Source organism: Centruroides vittatus, unplaced genomic scaffold (genome assembly GCF_030686945.1).
Source record: "Centruroides vittatus isolate TY-2023 unplaced genomic scaffold, ASM3068694v2 contig_2726, whole genome shotgun sequence".
Lineage (NCBI taxonomy): Eukaryota > Metazoa > Arthropoda > Arachnida > Scorpiones > Buthidae > Centruroides > Centruroides vittatus.
Genome location: NW_027121735.1, coordinates 61,165 through 80,821, shown reverse-complemented (window position 1 = coordinate 80,821; position 19,657 = coordinate 61,165). Strand labels below are relative to the sequence as shown.

At 33.9% G+C, this 19,657-nt stretch overlaps 1 protein-coding gene and 1 long non-coding RNA gene across 3 annotated transcripts; both read right to left on the bottom strand.

Annotated features, from left to right (window-relative positions):
• Positions 1–478: 478 nt before the first annotated feature.
• LOC136971831 (uncharacterized) lies at positions 479–1,598 on the bottom strand. The gene is made up of 2 exons (XR_010880228.1): positions 1,469–1,598; positions 479–1,008 (listed from the first exon to the last, which is right to left on the bottom strand). It is a non-coding gene; the product is annotated as an uncharacterized lncRNA (long non-coding RNA).
• A 1,610-nt stretch (positions 1,599–3,208) lies between these two features.
• LOC136971830 (smad nuclear interacting protein 1-like) lies at positions 3,209–10,305 on the bottom strand. Of its 2 annotated transcripts, XM_067266334.1 has the most exons (3): positions 10,210–10,299; positions 10,069–10,126; positions 3,209–4,019 (listed from the first exon to the last, which is right to left on the bottom strand). In XM_067266334.1, the coding sequence occupies exons 2-3, from the start codon at positions 10,117–10,119 to the stop codon at positions 3,432–3,434; spliced, it is 639 nt and encodes a 212-aa protein (XP_067122435.1). In that variant the 5' UTR covers positions 10,120–10,126; positions 10,210–10,299; the 3' UTR covers positions 3,209–3,431. The 2 variants fall into 2 exon arrangements, with proteins under 2 accessions (XP_067122435.1, XP_067122434.1); XM_067266333.1 differs by lacking the exon at positions 10,069–10,126 and having other exon boundaries at positions 10,210–10,305.
• Positions 10,306–19,657: the final 9,352 nt, after the last annotated feature.

The window sequence follows — 19,657 nt, the reverse complement described above, 5'->3', positions numbered from 1 at the left end:
CGTGTGAATCCGCCTTAACACAGAGATTTTCTTTATTCTTATCTATATTGTATTGTAAAAAGACAATTAATATTATTTATAAAAATAAGTATTTATAATATATGCCGCATTGATGCTAGACCGCAATATGCCATTCGAAGGATCTTGTTGCAAGGATATGCAAAAAAATATACATTTTATTTACAGCGTTACATCTAAGCGGCAACAGAAGCGTGCTTCTTAGTACCGTATTTCCATTGCTCAAGAAAAATATTAGTAAACAAAAATAACTGATTTTATACAACGTAAATGACGTAATTTATGAATTTTCGTTGCTTAGCTATGGCGGAGTGATATATATTCAAGATCCAGTACATTGGCTCCATTCTTATTATGGGTAATACTATAGCATTATCCATAATAAGCAAAATAAGAATGGAGCCATAAACATTTTAGCATATAAAATTTATTTATTATATAAAAAAGAAACAACTCCGAATAATTCTCAACAATTTATCCAAAAATTAAATAAAGGCTACAGTTTGAGAAGTTATAATTGTTGTATTGCAGACATTTACAAACCAAGAATATAATACACATTTATTCAATTTAAAAACTATGAAATGCATAATTAATCCCCGTTTTACGACCCGTATTTAGAGGTTCGTCGTAAAACGAGCGATACTATTCCCCCGATTTTAGTGTTACAAATTAAGATTACGTTCTGTAAAATCGTTTTAACTATGTAATTCTGCATGAGAATGGCTGACAACATTTTGTCCATTGATAATGGGAAATTTGTACCAGGATAAGGAAAGCGGTCGTACAGCGGGGATAGGATTTAAACAGCTTCATCTACATAAAGACTTTGGTTACAGTATTTCTATTGCTGTGAACCACCCGAAATAGTTCATAATATGTTACTACTATTAGGGAAACGAAAAAACATTCCAACAAAAAATATAAAATATCTTCGTTTGTTGTCATGTTGACGAAAGGAGAACGAAACGTTATAAAGTTGTAAAAACCCTGAAAAGTAAGAACATGGTAATTAGGATTTTAGAGTATTTTTACATAGAAAACAAGCTTAAAATTTTTCGAAAGTACGTAACTTGTTAAAGTAGAAAATAAATAATAATTTAATTAAATTTGAAGACAACACAGGGTGACCCAAAAGCCATTTAAAAATCAAACTATCTAAAGCAATGGTATTCAAACATTTTAACAGTGCGACCCCAAATGGGGTTGCGACCCATAGATTGAATACCACTGATCTATAGTAGTTATTCAAGTACTTTATTACTCATAAATAGTAATCAACACCAGATACTTCTTCAATACACAAATTACAATGCCAATGTTCATGTAAATATCGTTACCCGACTTTTGCCACTGTTCTATACGTAATTCAATTGCAATATATGGAAACAGTTAATCACAATTGGTGAAGCAGAAATGTTTAAATTAATACTTTGTAAACCATTCTTACCTTTTTAATCGATTGCAAATGTCTTGTTACTGAACCTCAACGATTCTTAACTGATCATTCATGCATCAGAATAGCCTCATTTATAAATTTTGAAGGTTTTCTAGCAGTAAACCGATCATTAAATATGAAATTTTCTCGTCGTTTAAATATTGCAGGTGTTTATCTGATAGAAACGTAGCTAATCATATGTAACCATATGTAACGATGCAACGGCTGATGCTGCTGCACCTGTTAATAGCAGAATAATAAAAACCTGCAATTAATAAGGCCATCAGCATCAATATTTTCACTATTAAAATAAAGTTAATAAAAAAAAAAAGCATTGCAATAAATTACATTTAAAATATTGACAAATTCAACACAAGTAAGATGAGTGCTTAATGGAATTTTGTCGACAATAGTCAATTTTTGAAATGATAAACATAAATCATGTAACATATTTTTTAGAATTTAATATTTTAATTTATATTCTTTGCTTTGCCTTACATTTTTCTTACTTTATTAATTAATGCAGACATTTTAGAATGTAAAAAATAGTCAGGTTAGGGATGGATTTGTAATAGGCTGTACTTATGGCCTATTATATGTTATAGCTTAGGATCATAAGTCTAAGTTTAGTACTGAGCCACACATATCTTGCATGAGCTGCATTCTTATTTATTGCTTTAAGTTAAACAAGAATAGTATACATATATGTTTTATTTTTACTCATATTGTCCTGTAGGAATTAACAAAGCCTTATATCATACTCATTATGGCCAAGCTCACAATGGTAAAGGATACAATACCGTATATCAAATTTTGACTAAAATTCTAAGCATCAGATAGTCTCCAACTCTCCTAGTGTCTAGAATGAACTGTCACCTCAGCCATTCACTATTTGCATATTTAGTTTTGTTGTTAATACGAATCCAAGAAAAGCTTTTAAATTTTAAGGTTTCTACAAAAGTTGTAACGTGTGAAGAGTTAGCAATTACGTTCTGCAAATGAGTTCGTTGATTGTTGGTACGAGGCAGCAGTGCCCAAACTAAGGCCTTCAAGGCTAAATCAAGCCCATGAACATATTTGACACATCACTTATAAGTGACATAAATAGACCTACTTGTAATATTATGGAACAAACAAAACATTTGTGTCTCCACGTTTGGTTACCAATGGTTTAAGGTTAAGTTGTGGATGATCTGTGCGGAGGAAGGTGCCTTTTCCAAAACTAGTTAAAGTGACTGAGAAAGATGCCAAAAGATTTTCTGCACTTAGAAAAATAGCATAGATTAAATTAAGAATTTTTAAAAAATGTATTTTCCATTTTCAGATTGCAGTGTACACTAGCATGTCACTTTCTACACATTTTCAAGGGTCTTACTTTGTATTGTTTCTTTTAAATTTGGTTGTAGGATGTTCGAAAAGTTTCTCCGTAGAGGCCTTTGTAGTTTATAATGAACCAAGAGACCATGTACTGTACATGCAAACCATGCATTGAATCTTCTGTATGCAGGGTGGAATAGTGGAGCAGATGTAATATCATCTGGTATATTAAAAATCTAGAACCAATCAACAATATGAAAGGGGCAACCCAAATCTACGATACTCATAGCAGAGACTTTATGAATACCTTGTATGATATAATGAAGGAAGTTTATCAGATAAATAATTGTAACTACATGTTTCCATCTTTAAAATATCGATGTCTGCATACATATAGACATTTAATGCAGTTTACTTAAAACAATTTAAGAAAAATTTAAGTATTTAAAACACCTTTATTTGACATAAATGGGAATAACAAATTTACATGACTTCTCGACATCTCGATGATCGTATTTACAGTTTCCATGTTTTACTTGTATATTTGTGATGGCATATCAACTAAAATATATATATTTTTCTCAAAATTAGTGATGGTTGTAAACAGAAGTTTTAAGAACTTATAAAGAGATATTTAAATGTAATCTTTTGTACAATCTCATTTATCCGACATCAATTCTTCTTCCTCTTCCTCTTCCAGTTCGTCCCCTTTGGAATCTTCATGAATAATGACGTACTCGCGAGTGCTGTATCCAAATTTCAACACGTCTTTTTCTAACAGTTCTACATATCTACGGGGTTCTATTTGATTGTTGTTTACAAATGTTCCGTTTGCAGATTCCAAATCGATTATGTAAGGACGGACGTGTTTACCCGTCGTACCGTCGTCTCTTTCGTATTCCACCAGACGAAACTGAAGCACAGCGTGCTGCTTAGAGCACGAAGGATGGTCGATGGGAATGTCTGCGATTAATCTAGAACGTCCCAATAAATATGCACTCTGTCTATGAATGGGTATAAATGGAAGGGCCTGGTCACCTTTGAATGGATATAGTCGCCACCTCTTCTTTGGTTTTCTAGCTTCTTCTGGTTCACTATATTTTATAACAACACCTTTATACATGTTTGTATCCTCGTTCAGCTTTCCAGACAAGTTCATGTTTGGTTCAATTTTTTTTGGCACTTTTTTCTCTTTACCATCCTTGTCGGTTTCTTTTTTCACCCTCTTGTGACTCTTCTGACTGATCTAAAGAATTTAATAAAACAACATTGTCATTTACTTCTAAAGTTACACATTGTTACATTGTTTTAATTTATTTACTTCATTTCATATACAATTATTATTAAATAAAATTTTACCATATCAATAATGTGACATTAATTAACATATGTATGTAACTATAATTACAACGGAGATTAATAGACAGCAAGATGGCCAAGGCAATTGACACATCAGCCTACTGTTGTGAGGGACCCAGAATTGAATCTGAATGGTCAAAAAACCCAAGAACTTTTTATGGGTGATCCCTCCCAGATATGTTGGGCCTTGTCCTTCTCACCCCATTATATGGTTGGTTGAACTCACAACAGGATAGGAAAAAGCCCTCTTATTGCCCATAAGGCAGAAAGAGGAAGGAAAAACAAAATGGTAATTAGTACATTCTACACTATTTACTTATATTGTATTATCAGATAGTGAAGTTTTGTATTAATTTTCTTATTGGGCTGCTATTTCAGAAAATTGTAGACCTATAAATTCTCACTGTTGTCTGTCCTCCTTATCTAGAGAATGGGGTAAGATAGATGAAGGTTGAGACGAGATATGAAAAGCTTAAGGACAGGAGGCCCTGATTAACTATATATGAACTCCTAATACAAATTGAAAGCCTTCAATTTAAAAAATTTTCCCCTGAAAGGAGTTAGATATTTGACTAGCACAACTCTATTGCTAACAGGAAAAGTATGATGTACAGGGGCAAGACACTACTAACTTGAAGTTTAGAGCACACATTTTAAATTAAATAAATTAAAAATTGTAACCCGAAATTGTGATGATATCACAATAAACATTTGCCTGTTAATTTTAACTTATTTTGGGCACTAAGGCAATACTTTTCCATGTCTATTATTAGTCTGACCATACCTCACAATGGGAGATACCAAGTGGCAAGAACCAGACCAATGCACTTGTGAAAATTTTCATTCTAGTGGACTGAACCCTGGATCCACTAGTCTTCTAGCCCTCCTTGCTGAGGGCTGTCTATTAAATAAGTTAAATTATTAATATCAGCTTGTGCTGAATTCCCATCAGAAGAGCATTTTTTCCATATTCACTTATATGTAAAAGGAATAAATCATAAAAGAGATTTTTATAATTTGATTTAAACTGTTCTTTTCAGAATAATATATTTTGTTAAATGAAGAAAATTAAGTTAGGTTGTAAATATAAATAAATACTAAAGAACCGGAAACATTTTATTTACTTAGTGAAACTGTTTGTTTATCTTTAACTGTTTCTAATCTACAATGAACTCTGTGGGGATCGCAAAAACGCGTAAAAATGGCGAATAATTATAAAGTTCCGAAGTCGGAAAGTTTTGAGAGTCAAATCGTGTCAGGAACATGTGTTGGTGATGTAAACCAGACACGAAAGAAACTCTCCCAAAACTTATCCTAAAACAAACGCGACACAATAATGAATGACCGAGGGGATGTCAACCGAGAGAGAGGGAGCTTTGTCCAGGTGCTCGTGTACGAGTGTCGGAAACGGGAAACAGAGGGAGGTAAATGGCCACCGAAGCATCTGGCGGACCGCGTGAGGTCAAAAACGTCAAAGAGAGGGCCATAACGGCCGGAATATACGAGCACGAACTTCAAAGACTCCGTCAACACCTCTCGGAACTCTCCCGACCCAGATCGGTCTCCAGTTTCGCATAGAAACAAAAGAAATGACCAATCTGGGTAAGGGAGAGGAAGAATAGAACCAATCAAAAGGGTGAAATTCAGGGGGGAAACTCCTATAAAACTCCCGAGTCGCAAGGTCAAAGGGTGGACCCTCCTTCCGTCGTTCTTGGAAGAAGTGCGGCAGTTCTCCTCTGGACCAGTGTTACCTCATAGACACCAGAACCTACGTCCGCCAGCTGATGACACCCATCCAAGCCACACGTCCAGTGCAATAGACATTTCGCCATCCCAGCCCCGGGCACGTGTCTTCGGAAGACGGACCGCATCCGACTACCGACAACCGGAGATCTCTATCACCACAAGAGTCGATCTAGATCGCAATTTGTACCAATAATATGTAAGTTAACTTAGTAGTTAGAATAAACGGTTTTGTGTAAGACACTTGTCATCTTTGTCTCCTACCGCCACCACCCACATACGTTTTCGACCCTAGGTTTTCCTGACGCGGGATTAACTGTTTTCCCCTGGAAGTCGGCGGCCTTACAAACTCAAATACCATTTTATAATAATAGATGTGAAATATACAAATTGTGTGCTTAAATATAGAAAAAATGAAGAACTAGAAGTGAAAAAATATATTTTTGTTTGCTTAAAATCTAAACCTGTTTGACAATGTGTTAAATGTTCTAAGCAAGCAGTAAGGGATGCATAACTATTCTATACTGTATTGTTATTCTATATTTATTTCAATCAATACTTCAAACAACAAATATTAATAAAACCGTAGTTTTAACAATTTTTTAGTTGTGTCCTTTTAACAGAATGTTGGACAAAGGAGCAGTTTTTCTTAAAAAAACATTTGTCCAAGTTCCCAATTTTTCCTCTAACTCCTGTTAACTGGCTAGACAGCAGAGCAGTCTGTTTAAATGAGTGCATTTTACAGGTGTTTTAAAGCAGCAGTAAGCATAAGGGAGCACTGTTCTAAGAAAGATTTATAAGGGTCTATTTTTAATCTTATGGTACCTCAACACCCAGAACACATGGCGATAGGGCTTTCTAAACTATGATATTTAATTGAAATATCCAATATACTTAATTAAAGGAAAATAAATGAAAGAAGATGAAGACAAAGCAGAAATTTTCACTGAACCAACAGAATCTGTTTCTTGTATAGAAGATGTATGACCTATGTAAAGATATATTGTTTCACTAAAGGAGAGACAGATAGATTTAATTTTTATGAAAAGTTGGTTGGTTTGTTGAAGTTTATTGACGCAAGAGCCATATAGGCTATACTGCAATGTGCCATATGGTAATTTTATGAAAAGGAATAGTTTATTTGATTATAATGCAAAAGGGGACGAGCTTCCAGACAGATTGCAGTGTATGTAGTAAAGTTAGAAAAAGGTGAAGATGGAAACAACTATCACATAGGATTAATGAAGGACCTTACAAGCTTGAATGGAAGAATACTGGAATGATGTTACTAGAAGAAAGTTACAGACAACTCTGGCAAGGGAACAAAGTGATTATAATGAAAAAGGGGATTAGAACCACTTGCCTAGGATACTGCATAACAAGATGAAACAATGAATATAAGAACAATGGGACAGGTATATATTCATGTGGCAGGTTTGGATTGGCAAATAGGATTGATGCAGAATTGTCTGAAAGCAATAATAAAAAAATAGAAATCTAAAAATGTCAAATGTTTAGTAGACACAAAATAATGAGATAACTAGCTTTAAAAAAACAGAAAAATCTCAAAACAATAGTGACCCTATTTGGAACTAGAAATTTAAATTAAAAAACAAATAAAGTTAATGTTGGAGATCACTAACAAACAGAAGTTAAAACTTGAAAATGTCCTGAATTAAAATAAAATACTACTACTTGATTTGAGGTTCAATATGTTTTACTAGATAATTACAGAATACAGAGCCATTACTACAACACGTTGTGAACATGCAGCCAAATTTTATTACTTCCAAACGTTTTCGTTCATATTCAATGAACTTTTTCAAGAAAAAAGAAAAAACAAAACAAATATAGAAAGGATGTTGTAATAAGTTGTTTAATATTGAATAATATGCAGTCTCAAACAAATTATTTCCTCGTGTTGAAGATTTTGCAGAATAACATGTTTTACTCTTCAAAACTTTATATTCAAGTGGTCAACTTTTAAACAACTTGCTCCTTTTTATATATAGTACTCGAAACTACTTTTTATAAGTCAAATTAAAACCCTTCTGAAAGACAAACTTCTGGCTATTGTGATATGAAGTTTCTTGCTAGTTTTGTCTCCAGTAGCATGAAAATAATTTCAGTGAATTAGTTTAACCAATAAGTAGGCAACTTAGGATAAAACATTTTGCATTTAAATTTTATTTTAACTAATAATTGCTATATATTTGGCTTGATGATAGTTCACTTTCTTTTTAAGTTATATAATGTTTAAAATTGAAATAACAATTAGGTTAAATTAAAAATGACTCTAATCTACATATATGGAGTGATTCATTTTAATCAATCCACTAGAATAACTCAAAAAATACACATACTATGATTTCTTTTTTCAATGAACTTCAGATATTCACAGACTTGTGTACACAGTGGAGGCAACATAAAGTTCAACTTCTGATAATTACATCTTTCAGACAAATGTTTTGTTTTTATAATAATCATAATATGAAATAGAAATGGTGGTTTATGTTTAAGAAAATAAAGCTGATCCCATTTTCAGGATTATAGTGTCATCTATGATGAAATCAATAGTGTAATCTTGTGGCCCCACTCAAATCTAATATCTTTGATTTAATGAATTTTTTTGTAGGATGTCTATTTTTTTGAGTTAGTCTAGTAGATTGATTAAAATGAATCACTCCATATATAGAAAATTCTATATTAACTTTAAATATAGTACTTTTTCATATGATCTGTAAATTCTGTATTTCATTTATTACATAATGATTAAAGGTATTAATAAATTAATTAGAGCTTTTAAAAATGAATATTAATTCATCATTTGATTCAATTTATACAAGTATTAGTTATCCAATTACATTTTTAAATGAATCATAATAAATTCAAGTGAAAAAAAGTCATTAGTCACAAAGTCTCCATCAATGAGATTGTATCTCAAGTCTCTTTATTAGAGAATATCTTGCTTCATTCAGATGTAGATCCACCTGCAATATAGTAAAGTCAGGGCCTAAAGTAATAGTAAAGTCAATAGTAGGGCCTAAAGTAATAATAAAGTCATAGTAAAGTCAATTACCTCATTATCTCATCTATTGAGCCACCACAGGGCTCAATGGATGAGATAATGAGGTAATTGCCAAAAATGGCAAAACGAGTTGTCAAAAATGTTCAAATAATTAATAATAAGCAAAATAAAGTCTCTTAAATGTACTTGAAAGTCATTTATAAATAGTTCAAACAAGACCACCAGTGCTAGAAGTACTCTCTATTGGCAAGAAAGCCAGAAGCGGGGATAAAATTTGGCTTCAACCAAACGCAAGGACAAAATGTCACACCTCTATGCAAGCCCGGCGAGATACAGTTCCCCGAAATCAGCCTACTTCCAGATCAAGCCAAGACTATTGCATTTAACTATTTAACCCAAGCAATTAAGCTGACTTTAAGTAGTCCACTTAACCGCTCATAGAGTACTCAATGTTATATAGTTTAGGGGATGCGGAGACTAGTCCCCACGCATGTGCCGAGGTGCAAGCACCAAAATGCATGACTACAACTGGAGCACTGGTCAAGGCCAACTGTAACTTGCCTTGACCAAAGCAGAGCATGGAGAACAAGCATGCTAAAAACCAACCTTCGGAGGTGAATATCTTGCAAAATTGCACATACAGTGAGTCTACAACTCCGGGGGTGGCAAATCTCTCATTCGAAGTTTACATCTTATCTCCAGTCATGCACTACGCACCAAGGTTAAAGGCTTCTACAAAGACCACACTTAACACATGACAGTTTACTTTGGACATTGCAAAAGAGAGAAATTTCTCAACTGCATTTTATGAGTTGACCTAAAAACAGTAATCAGCAGTAACTTTAATATTTTCAAACTGTCAGCAAAGCAGATTCCCAAAATTCGCATGGAGAATGTTAGGGCGTTATTATATTGACTATTATACCCATAACTCATACAAATCGTGATCTTAAATGATTTGTACGTGTGGCAGAGAATATTTATGCATGATTTCTCTACTGAAAAAATAAACTGTCAAACAGAACAAATAAAATTCCGAAAAATATACAGTTAAATAGTTAAAATCGAAGAATATCGATTATATTCTTAATTAAGCACGTGTGTATCCACGTGTGAAACTGATTATTTTCTATTGTTCAACGTGATCAAAGAACGAACTCTCAACCTTTAAAATAGGTTTCCGGCCGACATGTCTATTGACGAAGATTTCTTTCATGATGTCACTAAATAATTGGGTAATATTTGTTAATAACGAAAGTTACTTTTAAATTATAAATAATTTTAATATTCGATTAAATAAACTTACGTGTTTTTCTTTCATTTTCTCACGAGAATTTTTACTCCTTTTTCGCTCTGGTGAAATGTCCGCCATTTTAGAACTATTCGTAAAGTGTTGCCAATTCGATGGCTAAACGTCACGTAAACGACTGTGAAATTAAAAGAATTTTTATTTTATTAATATTATTATTTTCTTGTTAATATGTCAGTTTTAAATACTTAATTAAAAGTGATATAAGAATAAATTATTTATATTTAACCGTTTTGACCTAATCCAGGATGCCATGGCCGATAAAATGGCCTGGTTATGGGTGGCGGAGATTTTTCGGGGTGGTTCATTCGGATATGTTAAGACCGGTCCCTCATCACCCGGACGTCCCATTGTAGCCGAATCCATAATGGGTTTGCTAAAATATGGTTTTATAATTGCCCACTGGACGGAAAGAATTTAAAAGATTAGCAATTCACAGCACGAAAATTTTTGTTGAAAATTTTTTTTATCAAACGACTATTTTGAGATTTGCTGATTAAATTAGTCAGTAGTATTTTAATAAGTGTAATTCAATCTGAAAATATTCAAAATTTTAAATAATTTTTCGCTAAATAGTGTTATTTTGTTAATCGGGATACTCAGGAATCTCAAAGTTTTCATGGGCGGCCTGTACCGAATACTTCAGGCTCCGTCCTTTGCCACCCAGAAAATCAATATTGTGGGATTAGACGAACTTTTCATTACTTTTAGTCCCTTCAGAGTGGAAAGATTAAAAAATAAAAAAATAAAACTATGAGCTCAAATCTGAGTACTCTAGACAAACTGGCCCTTAGACGGCCGGATGGCCGAGCGGTAAAGGTGGCAGCCTACCGCTCTGGGGGACCCGGGATCGAATCCGAACGGGTTGAATAATCCCCAGGAATTTTTCGGGGGGTGGTCCGTTCGGATATGTCGGGCCCCGTCCCTCACCACCCGGTCGCCCCATTGTGGGCCTGGCCGAACCCATAATGGGCCTACTAAAAGAGGCCCTCTTAGTGCCCACAGGGCGGAAAGAGTTAAAAAAATAAAAAAAAAAAAGACAAACTGGCCCAGCAGTGACCGATTGAATGAAATCACGAAACACACAAGGATTCACGGGAGATCAACAGGCGGGTAAGGCCAGCTTCCTAACGCTATTTCGATGTTCCTGATTCTAATGATCAGGGATCCATGAGATAGTGCTATAAGTTGCTCCAATGTATTCGTAATTACCACGCGTCTGTTATTTTGCAAAGAAATTGAGTACACCCCAAGTACAGCAGATCCTTTCATTAGCATGATCTAGAGTACTTAGATATCAGAGTAGCGACACACGAGTCATCGCCGCCATGTTCTGTCGAATGCATCACGTGGTCTATGGGTTTATATTAAGAAATGACGATCTTTTTTAGTTTAATAAAGCATTTTTACGAATAAAATACTTTATTAAACTAAAAAAGATCGTCATTTCTTAATATAAACCCATAGACCACGTGATGACATTCGACAGAACATGGCGGCGATGACTCGTGTGTCGCTACTCTGATATCTAGGTACTCTAGCATGATCCATTAGAAAGCGCCTATGTACTGTACAACCCAGTGACGTAGCGAGGGGGGGTGCAAGGGGATGTATCATGCACCTGGTGCCACTCGCAGAGGGGCGCCCAAATGGTCTCCAAGACAAACTATATGTGTTTCTGGAGGGGCAGGGGGCGCCAATAAAGTGTCGTGCACCGGGCGCCAGTTTTGTTTGCTACGCCACTGGTACAACCGCCTTGACGGCCTTTGTTTATGTGGCAGTGACTCGCATGTTTCTTTTGATATAGCATGCTTCGGTAAGACACATTTTAAATATTTGAAAACTCTCAAAATTTATAAGGCCAATAAGAAAGGGACTTCAATTAACTTTTAAAAATCTGCTGTCGTGTCACACGCACGGAGAGCATTATTCGAAGTTTTGCTACATTTATGTTTTTACTCACAATATTTATATATATATGGGTGTATTTATTTAATTATCTTATTTTACATTTAATACTTTTCTTTTTAATTATTTATTCCTATTATCTTCTTTTAATTTAATGTATTTATGCTCCTGTACACGTGTCTCACCACGTAAATTTGTAATTTTCGAACATTTTTAATTTTAAATATGCTTCCTGTTCTATTTATTAATTCCGTTTTAGAACCTGAAAATGGCCATTGTACTGTACATGGTCGGAAACGTTCTGTTTTTACTGAATTTCAGGTTTGTTTGGTGTTAACTTCAGAGAAACTATTTCTTTAGACAAATTTTGATGATAATTAACAAATTACACCAAGACTTACGAAACTTACGATGACGTTTCTGAATATTATTACACTTATTTTATTATTACATTTAGCATTTTTAAGTGTAGAAGAAGACAAAATGCACCCATTAATTACAAATAAGAATACAACACACGAAGACACCCGTCGATTCAATACAGGTTTGAATGGAAGCCATAATTTATATGGTAGGAATGTTTGGAAATGGCTACCGCTAACGGATCAAAAAAGGAACACCGAAAAGAACTTTAGAGAAGATACAATTTTATGGCAAGAAAATCAAGATGGCGGGAGAAAATTATATTTACTCGTTCCAAAGAAAAATAAACAATTTTTTAATTTTGAAGCAAAAGTAATGCCAAGGAGAATCGCTAAAAGCATCTTCAAGGACAAAATGCTATGGTTAAAACGCGCAAAAAATCCGAATGTTTTCAGTGATACCAAGAGAAAATATTCTTTAGAAGAATATATTGGAAATCTATCGACAATTTTAGAGAAAAAAGAGAATAATGTCGAAACATGGTTGGTCAAAGATGTGGGTAATGATAAGTATATTAATGGAGATAATACAATAAGAAAATTGAATAACGGATACGCTGGGAATAAGAAGAATATGATAACCTCGTCTAATCTGAAAGAATCAGCTCTAAATGATAAACGTTTTGAAAAATATATGTGGAAAGAAAGAAAAAAGAAAGGAAATGGAGCGTATCGTGTGTATGTAAACAATTCTTTCCACACTAATAAGTTTCAGCATTATAAACACCCATTTATGAAAAATAACTTACGATCCAAAAAGAATAACGATTCGAAAAGTATCTACGATATTATTTCTTTTTACGCTGTTTCGGCAGCAATTGTATTTTTTATAATACAGTTTGTGCTTTTAATTTTAACTATTATTATATACTTTTGTACGGAGTATCGAAGAAAGACACGCAAACTAGAACCCTCGGCAAAATTCTATGATGCACAAACAATTCGAAATATATATCCACAGGAAGATACGTTGTTTTATCACCACCGACAACCAACTGCACCTGAACGTGACTACTCCAGGAGTTCTAGTTTTCTTCCTGCTTATTCTTTCAAAGATGACGGAGAAGAAATTCCTGAAAGAATCGAAACTTTCCATCCCACCGAAATTCGCGTAAGTTTTCAAACACAGGGACGTATTGACAGTCCTAAAGTTTTCGATAACAAAGAAGTTCAGACTTCTGAAATTAGCAGTCTCGAAGCTGTCGAAACTACAGAAACGTCCAATGATACTCAAGTTCTTATTTCACCCGACATACTTAAATCGCCTGGAATTGCTGTAGAGACCCAGACTTCTCCTTTTTCCGGAGTTTCTAAAGAGACTCAAGTTAGTGCCGAGTCCTCCAGTACATCTCAATCTGCTTCTAGAAAATCAAAACATAAAACATCAACGAAAGTTGAAGAACCAAAGGAAGTAGTTCCGGCAGTCAGTGTTAATATTGAAGTAGATGAAAATTCGATGATGGAGGATGACAATAACTTTATTCGAGAGTTTTTGAAATCAGAAGGTCGTTCCAATACCGCAGACGAAGATGTAAGTTCTCGCTTTTATGCAAAACCAATGAAAATGGCACCTAAAGGCAATTATAAATATTCAAAAACCGAGCGATTGGATATAATTTATCCCGTTTATGAAACGGAACAACCTTCTCTTTATGGAGATATTCGCGATACTTCAAAAAATACTCTTCAATTCAAGCAAAGAAAAATGAATTTAATCGAAATGATCGAGACCAAATCTTTACTTTCCGATAATAAATTAAAAGGCTCTGGTGATATGTCACCATTAAATTATTCTAACACTACTCAAACTGAAGAAACACGAAATGAGATTAGTCTACAACAAAGGAGAAAAAATATTTCAAGTAGAACAGAAATATGCAAAATTTTTGAGAATACCAAAAAGAATTTAGTTACAGAAGAGAGCAGATTCTATGAAGATACAAGCAGCAGTTGTTCTTCACAAAATATTTGTTACCTTCGGGATAATAATGCAAATCTATGGAAAAAGGGAAAGAAGAAAGCTCGAACGATCTTTAGAAAAAGAAATGTAACGAATAAATCGTTATCAGAAAGTTCAAGTTTATTGAAATCGTACACAGAAGATTCTTCTTCAGAGAGACAAAGTAGTGAAGAATCGTAGCCAAAATTGAAAAGTAACAGGAAATCGATTCTTGTCGATGTCGTGATATTCTTCATTGCATTTGCATCGAATTTAATGATTAGAATGATTTATTTTGTAAATTACGACCACTTATTTACAGAATAAACTTTTAAATGCTTATATTTTTACATATTCATCGAATTTAGTCATATGCGGGCAGGCCATGGCCAGAGCGGATAGCACCAGGGGACAAACTTAAATGAGGATTGTGACTTATCGCTTTGCCGAGCCAGCGCGAACCAACGTTCAGTGGTTTTATCCGCTCGGCCACTTTTGGGCCCCTAAGCTTAGTAATAAGTCTAGAATTTCGAACATTTTACTCCACAAGTAAATTTTCTTATTGAAGAATAGTGTTTATACGTATTAATTGTATTCATAAACACGGATAGTTGAGCGGATTAAGTATCAGTACACTGCTCTGAATGATCCGGACGGGTAGAAAAAACCACAGAAAACTTTCGAGTGGGATCCTTACGGTTATGTCGACTTTTGTCTCTCGTCACCCGGCCGCAACTCACCAGTGGCCGAGTGGATAAAACACCTAAACACTAGTAGTTGGTCGTGGGTTTGCGCCTGGCCAATGGGTTGAACATGTAGAGTTTATCGGGTTTTCTTTACCTCAGTAACGCCTAAATAAGGGCCAGTTTCCCATAAAAAAACCTACCGGGAGTCATTTCTTTCGGCAGATCTCCCATGTGTTACAATGCCTTAAATGTAACCCTTCGGCCGGATGGCCGAGCGGTCAAGGTTAGCCTGCCGCCCTGGGGGACCCGGGATCGAATCCGGACGGGTCGAGAAATCCCCAGGAATTTTTCGGGGGGTGGTCCGTCCGGATATGTCGGTCCCCGTCCCTAACCACCCGGCCGCCTCATTGTGGGCCTGGCCGAACCCATTATGGGCTTGCTATAAGAGGCCCTCTTAGTGCCCACTGGGCGGAAAGAGTTACAAAAAAAAAAAAAAAAAAAAAAATTGTAACCCTTCTATGATCGCCTGGCTTCTGTGAGAAGCGCTCTTGTCGTTATTTTCTTGGCATTTTTCCCGAAATTTTTCAAAAAATTTCAAAAAATTTAAGTTCTCCAACTTTTTCGAACTGCAAAAAATGCAATAAATAACATTTTTATTGCGCGCCGAGTTTACTCAGAAAGAATTTAAAAAAGTGCCGGCTTCTAACAAGCTTCCACGCCACTATGCGCAGTAGCAAAAAATCGGGAAAAAACGAGTTCGCGATAATCGCTATCGTCGATCGCGACCATCGCGAGCATCTTTTTCGCTATCAATTTTTTTCTCTCAACAATTTTCTTTTCACTAAAAAGATTCATTTTAGCCTGATTTTGAACCGAGATATCGAGATTTATTACTAAACTCAGCGATGTCTTATTATACTCTGCGAGAAATCGCGTTTGTTTGCGCGAGAAATAACAAAGACAAAAATTTTCAAAATTAATATCTTTAATACAAATTGCGCTAATTGTACAATTTTTTTTTCTTGCGTAAGAATTTCATATAGGTATTGTTGCAAAGATATTTTTTTTGATGAAATTTCGAGAATATTTTTAGTTATAAATAGGTTAATTTACGCATTTGACATCATGTCGTGAATTGCCGAATTTTCGATTGTCCACACATTATTTTTTTGATTGCTCCATTTCATGCACAGAAAACATTTATATCTATACTATCAACAAAGAATTTTGATGAATTGAATAATATTTTGAGCGATGTCAAGTTTTTTATTAGATGATCGAGTTAAGCCTAACACACGACTATGTCATATTCAAAATTAAAAATAAAATTCATGTGTAGAAATATAAAGAAAATATCTGTTAAATCTTAAATACAACATTCATATGAGTAAAACAAAATAAGAACTTTGTCAATTGGTCGATTTATAAGTCAGAAAGAAGCATTTGAAAATAGGGTCAGAAAACAATCAACGTTTATTGACTTTCGCGATAGGGGGTATAGCGAGGTATATTGACAAATTTTTTCGCAGTAATATGAAATTTTTAATGACTTCACTTGAAAGTGTCATATTTCTTCCCCATTTTGGCGATCGGTGAAACATGAGAGAAATTACGGGCGAGTTGAAATTTGATATGTTTATTTTTTGCGTTTTACGTATCAAATTACATTAAATTCGACACAAATAAAGCATTTTTGTAAATAAGAAACTATTTTACACTATTTAAAAGTAAAAAAATAAAGAAAACAAAGATGTAATAATAATTTTTGAAGCGAAGCCAAAAATTTTACAATTTAAAGAAAAAAAATGGATTCTGTTAGAAGCCTCGCGATAAAGGGAGGGTGGCATAATCACGTGACTATAGAAGTGGCAAAAGCACTTCGCAAGCAGAGAAAGTAATACATTTTAAAGCTGTTAGTTATGGTAAGGATACATTGGTACACTCGGGGCACATTTCACTTTTTTGTCCGAGTTGCTCTTTTCCTAATCCCCAAGTGGTCACCAAATGTTTTTATCGACTAACGACAGAAAACTCACGACTTCTTGCCTATTCTGCAAAAACAAAAGGAACTAATAAACTATATTTGTCTATAGTCCCCACAACTATTTTTATGTAGTAATTTATTTGTCTTATTTTGACCGACACTACATTTCTTGTTCGTAAGGCCGAGTTAGACCCGAGTGTAACCGGTGTCATCTTTTGAGAGCGCTGATCCGACATTGAATCGTTGAGTTTAAAGCTTCTTGCATAAAGTGCGATGGCCTTTTTATATCTTGTGCCTCCACCCTGTTTTTTTATAATCTTCGACCGCTGCTGATAATGGTATTGTCGATGATATTTCTGTTCCTATTATGACGATTATTCATTTGATGTCGGTACTTTAAGTATGTGTTTTCATTAAGTTGTTTAGTACATTGTTTGATTTGTTAAGAAATTATGATTTGTTTTGAAGTATGATACACGTGTGGAGTCTTTAGAAGCAAAATTTCCACTTTACCAATATTTATTGATTTCTATTAGAAATAAAAGCATGCTAATTCATCCCTCAGATGCTTTAATATTTGCAAAACAACTGAATCTACATGGACATAAACACCGAAAGTAAGTTAACTGTAAAATTTTTAAATTAAAATTTCATACGTATTCATATTATTCAACCTTTCGAAAATCACATTATACTTTTAACACGTTGAATAATTGAACATAAATGACTGATATCTTTATTGCGCAAATTGAGAAGAATCAATGTACTGTACTGAGTACTTTTGTTTTACATGGTAATGAATATACTGTAGTGTTGAATAAACAAAATTTAAAAATCAGAGATATTTTATATTTTTGAAACTTTTGGATGCATTTCTTTCAATGTGAAAACCATAATAATTAGTGGCCAATTTAACTTATATTTATGTTGTATTCATTTGTATGCAATAGCTTGTTTAACTTATGTCATTATGTGAATTCAGCAATATATATATAATTTCGATTATGGTAATTAATTAGATAAGAAACTGTTCTTTTAATATTTAAATATGCTACTGATCCAAAATTCATCTCTTCAGATATTACACTAACAGCAGAAAATGTTTTGAAGAATTCGTGCACTAAGATAGAATTTTATAAAAACAAGCAAATCAAGCGATTTGTTTAAAAATAATTCAACAAAACATTGTTTTATTGATACAACCAATGTTTAAAGTAAAACGTAAACATTACAACAAGAATTATTTTAAGTTAATAAACAATAAATTCTGAAAATTTCCTTCAATTTTCATTAAAACTGAAATTTTAAGTTCGAAGACCCTTCAACAGTTAAAAGTACAATAATTGACAGATAGTTTAAGTTAGTTATTACTATGACATGTAATAATATGATAAGTTAAATTGCATTTAAAAGAAAATTTTCGTTTGCAATGGTCGCAAGTGAAAGGCTTCTCCCCTGTGTGAGTTCGCAAATGTGTTATCAAAGTTCCTTTTTGCGTAAAACTTCGTTTGCAATGGTCGCAAGTGAAAGGCTTCTCCCCTGTGTGAGTTCGCAAATGTGTTATCAAAGTTCCTTTTTGCGTAAAACTTCGTTTGCAATGGTCGCAAGTGAAAGGCTTCTCCCCTGTGTGAGTTCGCAAATGTGTTATCAAAGTTCCTTTTTGCGTAAAACTTCGTTTGCAATGGTCACAGGTAAAGCATTTCTCCCCGGTGTAAGTCTTGAGGTGTTCACGTAGATTGCTGAAATGGTTGAACTGACGATTACAGAATTGACAATTCAAGAACCCTTCTCCAGTGTGAATTTTTTGATGACAATTTAAATTATATTTCGAACGGAATTCTTTCTTGCAGCTTTCACATTGATATTTCTTATTCGTTGTTTTACGCCGAGAGAAACCTGCAAATAATGATAAATAAAAATATCAAAACTCAAACTCTGAACATAAAATTCTTGTTATTAATTAATCAAAAATACAAAAATATTTAAAACTGTTATGCTTGATGCTTAAGAAGTAATTTGTTTTCCTTTCGATATTCTACAATATTTAAAACTGTTCAAATGATATTAGCTCATAAATAGTAACAATGTATTTCTTATAAGTATGTATTACAATGTATAACAACAATGTACAACAATTTCTTATAAGTATGTATAACAATGTATTTCTTATTCTTATAAAGGGCAATTCTGTTCGTAAGAATTCGTTTTGCATAAACAGTAAACACACGACGAATGATAACCAATGGAAAAACATCTTCCATTTTTACGTCGGAAACGACCGAAGAGAAGAATGTCCATTCAGTTTCTTGGGTATTTCTTGCACCATTCTACGAAACAGATTTCATTTTTTAGCATTTGTAACGGCGAAAACGTTAAATATCTCTTTTAATTCTTCCAGTTCGACCGGTTGATTCTGGAAACAATTCTTCAGTTATTATACAGAATTTCTTCATTCCTTCAGCACGACCTGCAAGTTAAAAAGTAAGCTGTACACAAACTGCAATGT

Coding starts and splice junctions, on each gene's coding strand:
- LOC136971830 (XM_067266333.1), bottom strand. CDS start 10,275: ATGGCGGACATTTCACCAGAGCGAAAAAGGAGTAAAAATTCTCGTGAG. Junction 4,020..10,209: donor AGAAAATGAAAGAAAAACAC/GTAAGTTTATTT, acceptor TAAATTCTTTAG/ATCAGTCAGAAGAGTCACAA.